This window comes from Ctenopharyngodon idella, chromosome 7 (genome assembly GCF_019924925.1).
Source record: "Ctenopharyngodon idella isolate HZGC_01 chromosome 7, HZGC01, whole genome shotgun sequence".
NCBI lineage: Eukaryota > Metazoa > Chordata > Actinopteri > Cypriniformes > Xenocyprididae > Ctenopharyngodon > Ctenopharyngodon idella.
The window spans coordinates 42,655,491-42,670,866 of record NC_067226.1 but is presented as its reverse complement, the minus strand read 5'-3'; the positions used below and the strand labels follow the sequence as shown (position 1 = coordinate 42,670,866).

Below are 15,376 nucleotides of genomic sequence, written 5' to 3'. Positions count from 1 at the left end.
TTATATCGACATTTTATATAGAAACAATACAGAAACTATATGTGAAATGAGATACTAGTAACACTTCTGCGGATATTCATAGCAAGCAAAGCATCTCAACTGTAAAAAAAAAAAAAAAAAAAACCCACATCGAAGCCCTCTCAAGCGCCCACAGCTAGGTGTTTTCAGCTGGCTAAAAATGCTTTGGTGGACACACAGCCTAAGGTTCTTTGGGGAACCCAAAATGGCTCTTCATTGCTGCTAAAACACCCTTCTGGAAACTTAATTTTAAAGAGCGTAGGCAACAAGGGATGTGCCCATCCTCAGTATACTGCCAGCATTGTTCAAACACGTTGTCGTTCTTCCACATCCGGAAGACTGTGTATCCACAGATTCAGCTCATTAACGGCTGAAGAATGCCATAACTGAGGGCTTTATCTTTCTGCTTTGATCTGTTCATTAGGTTCCTGACACACTCCTTCCTCGAAGTTAGTGAATGTGCAGACAAATACAAACAGGGATGGAACAGGAAGGTCCTGTCCTCAGGTGTGCCAAGTACGGGTGTCTTTATGCAACTAAGTGACTAATGAATTGTCGGTGGCAATTACAACCAACCATTACATAAACTAGATTTATAATTGTAGTCATTTTCCCTTCAGATAAAGGAGACATTCAAAATGTGTACTACTGGGGGCCCTCCAAAATTAGTGTTGGGGCCTTAGCAAGTCCCATTATACAATGAGCTTTATTCTAAACAGTCCAGTCTTCATGCTGCTTACCTTCTCAGAAAGGCTTGATTTGATGAGGGTGAGGAGTTTATAGATGTAGGTTGGTTCAAAAGGAACACCCACTCTAAGGTCTTTCATTATCTTCTCTCCAGCAGCTACAAGAGAAGCAGACGATCATATATATATATATATATATAAAAACACAGGTGAAAAAAAGGAACGTAAAGATGTTGTCCTTCATTAACTCTGGACAGACATTACCTTGCTGTTTAGCCTTGGAAGGGACAGGCATATTGCTGAACTCGTTCACAAGCCGAACACTACAAGACAAAAGACTATGGTAAAAAATTCCCTGCATGCAGTAAATGGAATGAACTGGCCCAACACTGCCAGTAAACAGGCTAATTCTTTGGAATGCAGGATCCCTTTAACTTTAAAGGCCACACTCCAAATGTTTAAAACAATGTATTTATGTGGCAAACTGACAATACAAAAAATAAAAAAATAAAAAAAATAAAAAAAGTGAATTCGGTCCAAAAAATTTCACATTACAATGACTGAATTTAGCAAAAATTATATGTATGCATTTGTTGTGTTTTGCACAAACTTGATTGATTAAAATCAACCAGAATTTTTAGCTATGGTCAGGTCTGCACATTTCAAACGAGTTGCCATCCAGTTACTCCTGATTTGATTAATCCAAAAGATATTATCATTCATTTATTATGAATGATAAGTCTGGCATTAGTGTACAAACAGATGCTTCCCATTATATAACAAGTTGTATAACAAAAGACTAAAAACCTGTAATGCTCAATCATTCTGATTGGATGAGCCAAGTTTGAAACAGTTGTATGCAGAGTAGACTATAGTTTTCTGTTTAGAATCTTGACCAGTTGACATTTCTATTGGCATACACTACCCATTCCTGCTACTTATTAACATGGTAAGAAAAGTTGTTTTTTGATTATTGTAGATGCAGTTGCCATGATGATGACATCAGTGGGCCGCAAAAATATGGCTCAAGGGCCGCATGTGGTCCACGTTCTGAGTAGTTTCATATTAAGATTGATCACATTATTGCCCCTTAAGCTGGTACTTAGAATAGATGATATGTTGTGACATTCCACATCCTGTTCATATAAACACACTGTGTAACAAAACTGATGTAGTAAAATTAAAGACAGAAAAAAAAAGCCTGAAACTTACAAGTTATCCATCATGGGTGTGGATGTGCAGGCTCTCTGAGTCTCACTGAAAAGGGGAATAGACTTCATCAGATGATACATGGGGGGACACGCAATCAGGGCCTGCAGGGTCTAAATCTAAGAGTCAAGTGAGAATAAACAAATAGGACAAGAAAGGCTTGACCGACGCAGTATTGTTTAAACAGTTCAATAAGACCGGATGAACTGGGGCAAAAAAGGATACAGCATTGATATAGCACCAGTTTCCCTTGTTTATCAGTCCTCTTGGTTGCAAAGACACTGGTTTGTGTATCAACTTCACATTCTCAATTAATTCTGATGGATGGAAAGAAAAATAAATCATGTTTGTGAATGAAACACTAGGGGTGTACAAAACCACATTTTCAAGATTAATAGGTGAGTTGCCTGAACTAGGCAGTCTTCAGGAAGCCCTGTATGATAAGTTCAACTGATTGTTTCATAGGACACATTTACATGAGATTTTTCCATTCAAAAACATTTAACTAGATACAGTGTGTAAAGAGACAAATCTAGACAAACAACAAACAATCACTAGTCTGAAGAATGGAAAACAATGTGATGTTCATCACTTCAACCCTGCTGATGTGACTGATGCACATGAAGCAGATTGTGGCAAAATGAGGAGAATTTTGTACCACGCCTAGGAAGGGAGACTGAAATAATGCTACAGCTCCCATGGTAACGTGGAAATTTGAATTTAATATTTTAATAGAATTAAAGTGGCATGCATAGCAGAACTTTATATATAAAAAAAGCAGCAATTCCTTTATCTTTCATTGGGCTGGTGGTGATACTAAAAAAACAACTTTGTAACCTGTTGCACTTTTGTAATGTGACAGTGAAACTGGATATTTATAAAAAAAATAAATAAAAAAAAAAAGAAGAAGAACAGGTTGTTAAAACAATGTCTCAGAAGCTATTTGGCAATTGGAAAACATTGGCCAATATTGGTGATACCAGAGGAAAAGGAAAGAAAAAACAAAAAACGAATCGTACATAAGACCAGAAATGTGCATAAAGCCAAAAAAAAAAAAAAAAAAAAAAAAAAGACAGATAGCAATGGTCATGTAAATCTAAATGACATTCTTTAATTTAAGCTTGTAGTCTTATGTGTCTGTGGCTGGATAGATTTAAACCAGGCCACACCACATTCATTACTAACACAAAACAGCAGCTAGTATAGAAATCCAATCTAAGAGCCCAACAAAGTGCATAAATAGCATGGTGTAGATTTACTCTGAAAACAATATCATATGAGGGCAGCCAATGGTCAGGAAAAGAACTGAGATTCACCTCCACTTATTGGCTGTCCAAGTGTCTTACATCAAGGGAGATTAGAGAGTGACTAAAGGAATGCTGATGGAAAGACACTTGCTGCAGAGTTTTTGTTTGCACATGTATATATGTATAATAAAAAACAGATTCACAAGATCATAAATCTTATCATTAACAGCTTTGAAGAAAAACACATCTGAAATACAGTCGTATAAATGCCATCAATCAAGCAGATGCTCTTCCTGTTATGCAACAGAACATGCATTTACCCAGGAGAAGAGTCTAGAATGTTTGAGTGCCACATATGCCAAAGCTGAGATCAACAGAATGTGTCCAATCATAATACAGCAAGTCTACAATACACCAGGCAGCTGTTTTATAGGTGAGAGATTTAGAAATAATAACCATTTCTTTTTTAAAAAAAGGTCTTGCGCAATCTCTTATTTGAGGAACAGCAGGGGAAACCCAGAAAAGATTTAATGCAGTGGAGAGTCCCAGTGATTGGTTCCAAGGTCAAGAAATCATTGTATAGGAGGTGTGTTGAATGAGCAGTAGCCACTATAACAAATCAACACCCAGGCTCTGGACAAGAAACAACCCTGCTTTTGTATTTCAGATGGAGACACATTCTGAACATGAATGTTAATATGATGGGTAAATACAGCACCTGGGTGGGCCTTTCCTCAAGACCTGTCATGATTAATTTGAGCAAAAAGTGTGGTTTTTAAAAGAATTGAGAGCAAAGAGGCCCTGAAGTGATTAGGACCCACAATGGGGCTTATGGGTGCCGCCTGCAGATCAAAAAAAAAAAAAGGCTGCTGCTGCCATCTTGTGGACAGAAACATGAATCACATAGAATTAAAAGGAATTGTTCGCCAATAGATAAACTTTATTCCATTATTCACTCAAATGTTCCAAATCCACATGCTGTTATTTTCTTCTATGTAATACAAAAGTAAAATCTTAAGAACATTCATGCAGCTCTCTTCCATACAGCAAAAGACATAGTGACCGTGTCTGTTCACCTCAAAAAAAGACACCATATCTAATTTGAAAGCAACAGAACAGATGATGGCAAAAGTGTTCAGAAGCTTCAGAAGATGTGGAATGTTGTACACAGATAAATGGACCACTTTCATGGTGGTTTTTGGAGCTTGACAGACGCAGTCCCAAAGAATGTGTAGGCAAAAGAGCCGCATGAAGACTCTTCAAAGACAAATAAATAACAGCACTTGGTTTGGTACAAAGACAGTGAATTGTTCAGAAATTTCTTAAAATAGATTTTGAAAATTTATCTTAAACAGATCAAAACTGAACATTTAAATACTAAAGCTAATATGTGACCCACCCAAAATGAGTCGCAATGAGCAAATTTTCAAAATGTTGTACGATTTGTTGGAATCCTCCAAAAAATTACTGATCTACACTTGTTTGAAGTCGATAGAATCAGCAAAGTCAATTTTGAGAAAAATTGTGTTAAAGTTTTCTGAAGGTTCCAAAACAAAATCATCTAGCAACCATACCTTAAAATCCCTGTTAATTACACCTAATTTCACACAAACCTTGTCAAACCAAATATCTATATTTAACTTTTAAAATATCTATATTTTACTTCAATATTTTGAAGTAGTCTAATTTACGTGCAGGCCTATATCAGGATCGCACACTGTCCAAGGCGTCTTTGTGCGAGCGCTTCGGATCTGTCAGTCAGCGCTAGTAAGATCGATTTGTTTAAATCATTGACAATCACAATTTGTTATTGGTTCAGACTCATGCCATCAAAAATTTGCTATGAATATTCACAAAGTTGGAATGCTGTGCTTTAAAACGGTACCAAACTTGGACAAATGAGGAAGTTGCTGAGGGGAAGCGTGAGTGGTGAAGGGAGCAGAGAAACTGCATTTTCCATGTACAAAGGAAAGGTACTTCTCTCAGAAAGCATACAAATAAAGATACTTTTAGATGTTCAATTGCTATTTGAAGCATTGGATCGCTAGATGAGGACTTGATGAACTCATTTTTGACTTGTTTGGCCTGTAGCTCATAATTAGCCTGTGTGCATTCCGACTCATTTTGCCAGCACGGGGTCACATGTGTTAGTTAACTGACATTTTAGCTTGCTAATAAACAAGAAATATCTACAGACTGAGGCCTTGATCATGTGAACCAATGACACAAAAATACTTAAAGCGGTAGATAAAGGGGAAGGTATGAAGGGATTTGGTTTGTGCATCAAACAAGTATGGTTGAGATTTTGTTTACCATATTTTGTGTGTTTTTCAATATGAATCAAATCATATAAATTAAATTTGTTCAGTTAAAATGATCAAGTCTCTTAAGAAGTCTTGGATTAAATCACTTGATTAATATGGATTACATTTAGATTCTTTATGAACTTTGAAGTCCGCACATTTTTAGTGGAATGGACTTTCAATGGAGTGACAAATCTCTCGAGATTTCATTAAATATCCTCATTTTTGTTTTGAAGATGAATGAATGTCTTATAGATCTGGACCAACATGAGGGTGAGTAAACGACAGTTTTCATTTTTGGGTGAACTATCCCTTTAGACAAGTCAGCAGGGAAACATTTTCTTAAAAACAAACAGTCGATAGGCATGTTTAGTGCAAAGCAACATTTTTTACAGTTTGGATTCAAAACCATTAACATTATCACGTCATATTTTACCTGCCAATTTTGGGGCCATAGGGTCTTCAGACACAGGGACCGGGCCCTCACGCACCTCATTGACCTTTTCAGGCAACTCAGAGGCAGCTGGTGTGAGCGCGACAACAGCAGGTGCGCTCTTCACCTCAACGTAAGCCTGAGGACCTCCAGGCAGAGGCTTGGAGTTGTGGAAGAGGCTGGCCCAGGATTTTGGGGGGTTGGCCACAGGTGCTGCAGGGGGAACGGGTGAGACTACCGGCTGAACTTCAGAGTCTAAGGACAGAGGGGTAAAAGAGGAAGCGGACTGCACCTCATCTGTTTCAGACGAGTCTTGGAGTCCCTCTGTGGCTCCAGCAGCCGAGGCAGTCTCTGGCAGCCCGTTAGCCTCCCCTGAGCCCTCGGCCTCCCTCTGATCAGTAGTAGCAGGAATTGGGGTTGTGGGGGTGGCCAGAGCAGCAGCAGGGGGAAGAGGAGATGGTGGAGAGGAGCTGTGCCCTCCATTACCCAGAAGTACTGGACTCTCTAAAGCTGGGGGTTCTGCATGTTGCTCTGCAGTCCTGGCACCCTGTGCAACCCCACTGCTCTGAGAGGACGAAGATGAAGTAGACAAAGAAGCTGCGCCATTTCTGTCTGACAAAGAGGCAGCTCCGCTCGTCAAGTCCAATGTTGAATTGTCAGGGCTTTCACAAGTCCTCTGATGGGAAAGAGGGGCGGTTTGGGGTGTGAATGTGGTGGATGTTACAGAATCTGGGGGGATGAGCTCAGCCCCAGCTAGCATGTCCCCCATCATGTCCTCTGAACCCAGGAGTGGAGCATTTGGAGAATGTCCGTTAACCAGGCCTGAGGCCCCCACTCCATCTGTGGCCATGCCAGCGCTGTTGGAACCCTCCAGGTAGTTGTAGTATCCTGGCGGCCGTTTTTTCTTTTTCTTCCGCTGTCCCAATCCACCCGAAACCCCATCCATGTCTGAACAGGTCTGGTGGACTGAGGTCTCGGAGTTGCCGCAGCATAGGGAGTTGAAGTCGGCACCATCTGGGATATCAGCGACTGGCGTGGCTGTGGAAAGGGCCTTCTGAGATGGTTGGCAGCCTAAGATGAACTCAGGGGCCTGAGGATTAAGAGTGCTGGAGACTTTGTACAGTGAGTCTTTCACTGCCACAGGCTCAGCATTTATTACCTCATCCACACCAAACTCGATATGCTGGTAGTCCTCTCCTGCAGACCAAAACATCTCAGTTAGATTGATGTACATGTAAACAGGCTTAACCAAACTGGCATTTCAATAGTTAACTTCTCATATTTAAATAAAAAAAAAAAAAAAAAAAAAATGCTTTAATATTTTACAGTCAGAAATCTTATTCTGATCATTCAATAAGCTTTACAGAAAGGGTTAATTCAACCAAAAATGAAATTTCTGTCATTAAGTACTCACCCTCATGTCATTCCAAATCCATAAGACCTTTGTTCAACTTCAGAACACAAATCAAGATATTTTTGATGAAATCCAAGCTACTTCTTTTTATCCCCCATAGAAAGCAACGTAATTTCTGTCATTCAAGGTTGAGATAAGTAGTAAAGACATTGTTAAAATAGTCAACGTGACTACAGAGGTTCAACCTTAAATGTTATGAAGTGATGAGAATACTTTTTGTCTGCAAAAACAAAAGTAACGACTTTATTCAATTTCTTCTCTACCCTGGCAGCCTTTTACGCAGTCGATGCAGTGAACGCAGTTCAGCGTCTCAGTGTTTACGTCCGAACGCCGGCTCAGTATTGTATTGCTCACAAAAAGTATTCTCGTCGCTTCATAACATTAAGGTTGAACCACTGTAGTCATGCTGACTATTTTAACAATGTCTTTACTACTTATCTCGACCTTGAATGACAGAAATTACGTTGCTTTCAGTGGGGGATTAAAAAAAAAAAAACTTGGATTTCATCAAAAACATCTTAATTTGTGTTCCAAAGATGAACAAAGGTCTTCACGGGTGTGGAACGACATGAGAGTGAGTAATTAATGAAAAATTTCATTTTTGGGTGAGCCAACCCTTGAAGGCTAAAAATATGTACAATGATGATTTTTTTTTTTTTTTACAATGCATTGTAGTTATTAAATACAAAGAATCTGATTGATTGAAAAGTGGTTGTAGTACTGAACAGTGCAGACTAAGCAGTGAAAGATAGTTTGAAGTGAATGAAAGCAGCGTTAGTGAATGCAATTATTCTAAGACTTTGAGTCTCAAAATTAGCCAGTAATCAGAAGAAGAAAAAAAAAAAAAGAAAAAAGAAAAAGAATATCAATGAAACCAGAAGTCATCATGGGAACACAAGTTCCCAAGCAATGGATAAATGAATAGGTAAGACCACATCCTCTGTTAGTATTCATTTTAGATTTTATTTTAGGACAGCATGGAGGATGAACTGAAAGGTCCTGAAGGTCCTGAAAGACGGTCCATGAAGTCACATTCTTAGTCCACTCTTGAGATGTGATGGGTTTTGAGACAGAATTTCCAGAAAAGTAGTAGTAATAATAATAATAATAATAATAATAATAATATTATAAAAAAAAAAAAAAAAAAAAAAAAAAAAAAAAGTGTCAAAAGCCTCCCATCAACTCCAAGCACTGCAGGTAGATGCATATGCGCCAGAGAGACGCCTGGCACCTAGGCATGCAAAGCTCCAAAGATTAAATGGACAGGCAAGAATAAGTAAGGTTTTAAGGTTGATAAAGGGGAAGGTTTAGAAAGCTGTCAGTGTTTAAGACCTGGGTGTTGAGTTCTGCAACAAAAACAAGAGTAAGGCGCTGTGTAGTGGACCGAAAACTCACCGCAAACCTGCCGTCTCAATGATTCCGTTATGTAAGGCACAGCAGGAGTGCAGTAACCTCCTAAATAATTGATACAGATGAGGGTGAAGGTCACAACTACCTGAGAGGGCAATATGATACTGTCTCGGGAAAGATTATTAAGACTACAAAGATGGGCATGTAGCCTAAGGAGGTTTATATTCAACTCACTGATGAATGAGGGCCATTCTACCAATTAATGATTAAGATGGGAACAGGACAGATGAATATTATGAATTCTGTATTCCATGTGTGAAGGTGTAAGCTATGGTCAATGCATAATACGTGAAAACAATTGTGTGTGCTTATGTGGGCGGAATTGTGACATCTCGTAATCAGTAACTCATATCTTTATTTTTGAATCAGTATTTGTAGCAACATTCAGGTGAGGCTTTGATCTTACCTGAGGAATGGCTGACACAGGAGACTTTATCATTGAAGGGGGGAAGCTGATAAGAAATTTGCATGAGATCACTCAATCACAGACAATAAAAGTACATATACATACAAACAAACCTTTATTCCATAATCTAAATTTAAATGCATGTTATCTGAACTAAAATGGTAAAAAATGTTTATAACATGTACTTTGAAGTGGAAGGCCGGCGTTTAATCCGCAACTAAAATGGACAGCAAAGGATGTGCGCTAAATAACAATGACTCATGCATTTTTTTGTACAGAAGAAAAGGAGGGAAAAGGGTGGATGATGTATGATGGCAACAGGCAAGTGAATTTCTGTATATGAAGTTACATTTCCCATACCCTATGTGCACCAATTTGGAGCAAAATGAAAATTCAAATTGTAAAATTTCATGAAATGTAAAATTTACCATTTCCATTTCTTACACAAGTAGTAACATTAAATATTTAAAAGGCTTAAGAAAGATTACACTGAAAGATTAAAAGCACAGTGTTAATGGAAATTCCATTTCAGATGTTGCAAATTGTGAGAACAGATACGTGACTAAAATTACACTGAAATTTGCAATGGAAATTACATTTTGCAAATCATAACAGTCAAGTTGTATGAATTAAACTGTTAAACTCAAATAAAGCTTAAAGATTACCTAACATTTCATGTGTGTTTTAGATGTATTCATGTGTAATTACCTCAACGTAACAGCGGGGAGTCACAAAGAACTGATTGAACTCATCTGGGCTGAACTCCCCAAAGATGTACTGTAAAAATAAATCAAAGAGAAGTGCATAATGTTAGATGACACTTAATGATTGGTAAGTATTGATTTTAACTTCCTGTCAATTGCAAACATCTTTTTGTAGCTTTAAGGCATCCTTTAACACTGAGGTGGTTTTTTGGCATGAGAATCAGCATCATACTACAAGTCCATTATTTAAATTCAGGCCACTTATTAAAACACAATCAAAGCTCTGTGTATGAGGGTAAATGAGGACATGGCAGCCATCATTACTGCATGATTGCAACATCAGGTTGGGTGAAAGTAAAGAGCAAGTTGGAAACTGATGAGTCATGCAGCATGGCAATATGGCTCCCTCATCCTCCACTGTACAGGGCAAAGCAAAGGCAGAGAGAGACCCTTCAAGCACTCACTTTGGCCAATGTGTAACATTCTATGAGTGTGGACAATTAAATATTATTGAATTGTCTTTGTGAATGTTTTTACATTGATAGTTATTTAGTGTGGTGTGATTGGACTTTAGTTCCTTGGATTAAAATACTTTGGATGAATTTAAAATGTGTTTTAAAACAGTAGTCAGAGGTTTATGGACAATTATAAACATCACATATGCACCTATGGATCAAGATGCTGATCTTACTGCCAGACTTCTGACCTCCAAATCCAACAGATTCAATTGCATATTAGTCATACAAGCAAAAAAAAGTCTTCTCTCCTGATGTGTGATACTGATAGAATAACAGAATTGGTCTAAATATTAAAAAAAAAAAAAAAACAAGTACATATATCTTCTGTGGAAGTCTCAGAACCAAAAAAATGTTCGTCCAATCATTGCATTCGGTCCGAATCTGCCTGCCAACCTATGTATTTTCATACCTTCGTGCACCCTGCTTGCGCAGACATCACACGTCATCAGCATGTTCCGTTATGATGGAGGGCTGCACGATTAATTTGAAATAAAACCAAAATCGCCATTTGGCTTAGTGTGACTATGAAACCGCAATGGCTGTGATTTTTTATTTAAATATATGTACAGCAGTTCGCAGTAAATGCAGCTGCATCTCCACAAGCACCTGGAGTTTGAGGTACTTATAACATGCATTTGAAAAAGCAACACATGCCAAACATCTTCTCAAACTTGTAATGAGAAGCATTTATAAGTCTGCTGTCCAAAAGACATCATGCATCATTTTAAATCCAAACTCACTTCATAACATCAGCAAGAGTGTTTGAAATAACTTCCCTTCGTGATCCGATGTGGCTTCTTATCACAGAATGAGGTAGACAACATTATTTTATAGTATTCTGTAATAAAACTGCATTATAAATAGACTTGATTCTTATGAAAATACCTAAGATGGCTTGAAGAAAACAGATAAACCATATATTGTCGCAGTCGTGTGTTTGTCTTCATGTTTGATCAGTCAAAGCGTTTCTGTATTCTTTTTATTCAGCTACAGATAGCTGATGCCGGTCCATATAAGTGATTTTTTTTTAAAAAGATATTATTATTATTATTATTATTATTATTATTATTATAAACAAGACGGTGTAATATTAATACACATTTAGGTCAATTACAGTCTTCACAAAAACAGACTTAACATGTATAATTTTAACACTCCTCATAGCAGACCATTTTAAGCCTGACAGAAACTGCTTGAAAATGTATTACTGAAGGCAGAGAAATTGTTACAAAAGTGATGTTTTAGTAAGGGGAGCATTAATCCTTCCAAGGAGATACAAAAAAAAAAAATCTAGATAAAAGAAACAACCAATCATTCTTCCCCATCACCAAGTAAACATGACACATATAGGCCTGTCGCAATTGATTAATAAGGCTGGGTTTATAACAAAAAAAAAAAAAAAATTTACTTTCTCCATTTTAACGAAGAACCGATATTAATTTTTCAGTCTATGCTGTTTTCAGCTGATGAACGAACAAAGCTTTGTAACGTACCTCCTATCCAATAAGTCACAATAAGCTGATACTGTGATTTTGTTATCAGCTGATATATTCTGATATGAAACAAAGTCTCAGCTTTCTTATGAAATTCAAACACACACAGTTTTGGCGCTCTTTGTCGCACAACAGATTGCTGTAGCACCTCGGTTCAAGCAAAGCATCTCTCTGATCATCCCTTCCTTTTTACTAGTAGTTACAGCACAAAATAAAGATGAACGAACATCTGAAGGCATGTTGAAAGATACAGTACGACTTACTGAAAACCATGTGTCACTTGTAATTGCTCAATTTGTTTCAACCACTGAAAGTCGTCAATAAAACAGCTTGTAAACAAATGTCACGTAATTTGAAAAGCCATTCAATGACCATAAACTCGTTAGTCAGCTAGAAAAATTCACTTTAGAAAAGCATTTTGCTAAATATATGTACTGTATTGCATATTCATTGTATTTTTTACTTAACCTGTTTTTCAATATTTCTTGTATTTTTTTATAAATCTGTCATGTTATGACAGCCACCATTTAAATGTTTATATTTATGAAAAATACAACTTGAAAGAGCAATTGTCATTAAAATGTATAACAACGTTACTATTACAAAAGCTTCCTTACGTACAATTTAAATGCAAGAAGCCCACAAATCAGATCATTTTAAAGAAATCGAAAGCTTGTGAATTGAAATCTTTTATTTCAAATCACGTTTTCCATCCAAATAAGGGATATTATATTGTGGTTACATGAAATTATAAATACCCAATATAAATAGTAATTATCACAGCATTTAAGAAAAAACATATGGGCATATTTTTATTACAATCTTTATTATATAGAATTCCAAGTAAAAAAAATAGGCTTACACTTTAAGTGACAGGAACAAACAAGAATAAAACTGTTAATCACAAATATTTATGACAATTAATTGTCGGTACAAAATTCATAATTGTGATAGGCTTAGAGATAAAAAAAAAAAATTATTACAGTACATTATAGACTTCAATATCAATTTTCACACAGGTATGATTTTATTTACGAGTACGAGTTCATTTTTGCAGCTTAATCGCTTACATAACGCCAGCAGTCTGCTTCTAAATTCTGAATGTATTTATTTAAACTAAATTAAAATGAAACTGAATAAAGGAAAATTAATGGATAGTTTAAGGGATTCTTTAAAAGATTAGTTAAATTCAATATGAAGGACACGTGCAATGGTGTCAGAGTACCAGGGCGAAAAGATAGAGGAAAAGCGTGTCCTCTACTTGGGTCCTCCACAGAAACAACTGAGTATGTGTGATGTAAAACATGTAGAAAAAAACATAACACGTGCTGATTTTCCTTATTTTTATTTCTTTCAGATGCAGGATATTTTCAGGTATCATGCAGGTATCATGTTGTCAACTTGTCACCACTGCAACCGATTGCGCATCCAAATTAAACACACTTCTTGTGTATGAAAAAGAACCTGTACACAAGAGAGGCAGCAAGATCGTAAGAAAAGCTTGTCACATACCAGCAACTATACATTTAAAACTACTCTATTCGTTAGGATATTGATGCCAGAACGGTTTCCATCACTAAGCTTCATTAATGAACGTTTCCCCTATGGCTGGGTGATGGGAATCTCTTATTTTTTGGCTAAATGGCAATATACAATATATTTCTCTGTATTTTCTACTTTTTTCTATTTATATTAAAAAGCCCAACTTTTTTCCCTGTATTTATTTATTTTATTTAAAGTTTTCACATTCTGCCCAATGTTGTCCTACAAACAATGTTCACATTAAAGGCTAAAACAAATACAGTGAATATAACCATGTAGGCTATGCAATATAATATGTGCAAAAAAGGGTTTAAAAAAAAATAATAAAAAAAATAAAAATTACATTCTAACATTGTAACATTACAATCTAAAAAAAAAAAAGTAAAGCAGAAGTTAAATTCACTAAACTAAAAATGAGAAGAAAAAAAAACAAAAGCTCAGACTAAATGTTTAGTTAACTGGTAAGAGGAACACACATTCACTCATCTGAGCATAGTAATTATATTAGCCTACATTTGTAGGTTGTAGGTTTAAAATTCTACCCATGGCACATTTAATCTTCCAACAACAAATATTTCAGCCAGAACTATTAAGCTCTATTCTACTGCGCTCTGTTTGGCGCGTGACAGCCCTCGTTCACTGAAGTCTGTGAAGGTTAACGGAGACTCGCTTGCAAAATGCTCATCCACTCTTGAAAGCAAAATGGAAATTTTGCATGACCTTCTAACATTTACAGATGATAAAGAATATACCTGTGAAATGTAAGTTACACACTGAAGAAAACAGTACATCTCAAAGTATCTATCAGAGCATCTGACGGGGTAAGCCGCTTTAAACTATACGCTTCTTCCTCCTCCGAAATACAACCTCTAAGTATGATTAATACTTGTTGCTGTTACGTTTCTGCATTGGGCTAACACATATACCATGACTGTTTGGGTGTTTACCACTAAGCTGTGGGCTAGGTTCGCTAACCAACATAAAACAACTTATTTCCTCCCTGAGTCTTTATTTTTAGAACAGAGCGGAGCACCATCATAATTATAATATAATGTAAGTGATGCAAGCACTGTATACTGTACTCTGCGTTAACCAGCAGGAGTCATCTGACCAATTACGGCAGATTAGTGTCAAGCAAACAAGGGGTTCGGCAAAATGAATCGTTGAGCGAATCGTTTGGGAGTGGTTGAGCAAATAAGGTAAAAATAAATGCATATTATAAGACAGTAAAAGTGTTTTTTTGACCTTGCATATGCTTGTAAACCTGTTGTTGGGGACTCCCAAAACAAAAATAGGAACCTTTCAAATGCCATAATAGGGGCACTTTAATGTCATATGATTAAAAAAAAAAAAAAACATTTGAATAAATTGTTTTATGTCTTCATTTGATTACCAGAAAAATACATAGAATACATAGAAACAGAATTTCTTAAAAAAAAAAAAAAAAAAAAAAAAAACAATAATTAATGAAATTAATTAAATGTTTTTATGAATTAAATTAATTAGACATGCTTTTTGATTATTTAAATTTAACTAAACAATTAAAATGGAATCCAGAACTTAAAATAAACAGAATTTGGTAAAAAATAACAGAATGATAGAAAAAAAAAAAAAATAATAATAATAGTACAAGTTTCATGATTTCAATTAATTAGACATGTTTTTACTAAAATTTAATTTAACCATTAAAAATGGAGTCCAAAAAAAATTGAAACGGAAAAAAAAAAACGAATCCAGAAAAATAAAGTGAAAAAATGGAATTTGGGAAAAATTTAAATAGAATTTCCTTAAAGTCCTTAAGTTTAAAAAAAATAAAATAAAAATAACTAAATAAATAAAACACCTTCATAGCAATTGATAGATATTACGAGTTTTCTTTAAGGTGGTTTGTTGCAGTTGGTTGCAGGCTTACAAACCTTTAACTGTCTTGTGTTTACGTGTCTTATCGGTCTGGTCCTACAGTGATCAGACCATCCTATAGATAACCTGCTTT

At 36.2% G+C, this 15,376-nt stretch overlaps 1 protein-coding gene across 4 annotated transcripts in view; it reads right to left on the bottom strand.

Annotated features, from left to right (window-relative positions):
- usp10 (ubiquitin specific peptidase 10) overlaps positions 1-15,376 on the bottom strand; it is a 34,442-nt gene that overhangs the window by 12,712 nt on the left and 6,354 nt on the right. For 2 of the 4 annotated variants that reach the window (XM_051898504.1, XM_051898505.1), the window contains exons 2-9: positions 9,835-9,903; positions 9,127-9,172; positions 8,706-8,765; positions 5,900-7,093; positions 2,139-2,230; positions 1,917-2,026; positions 969-1,027; positions 759-862 (exon numbers count right to left, since the gene is read on the bottom strand). In XM_051898504.1, coding sequence (XP_051754464.1) covers positions 759-862; positions 969-1,027; positions 1,917-2,026; positions 2,139-2,230; positions 5,900-7,093; positions 8,706-8,765; positions 9,127-9,172; positions 9,835-9,903 — 1,734 coding nt within the window. The remainder of the gene's footprint in view (positions 1-758; positions 863-968; positions 1,028-1,916; positions 2,027-2,138; positions 2,231-5,899; positions 7,094-8,705; positions 8,766-9,126; positions 9,173-9,834; positions 9,904-15,376) is intronic. The other 2 variants (XM_051898506.1, XM_051898507.1) reach the window with 1 other exon arrangement.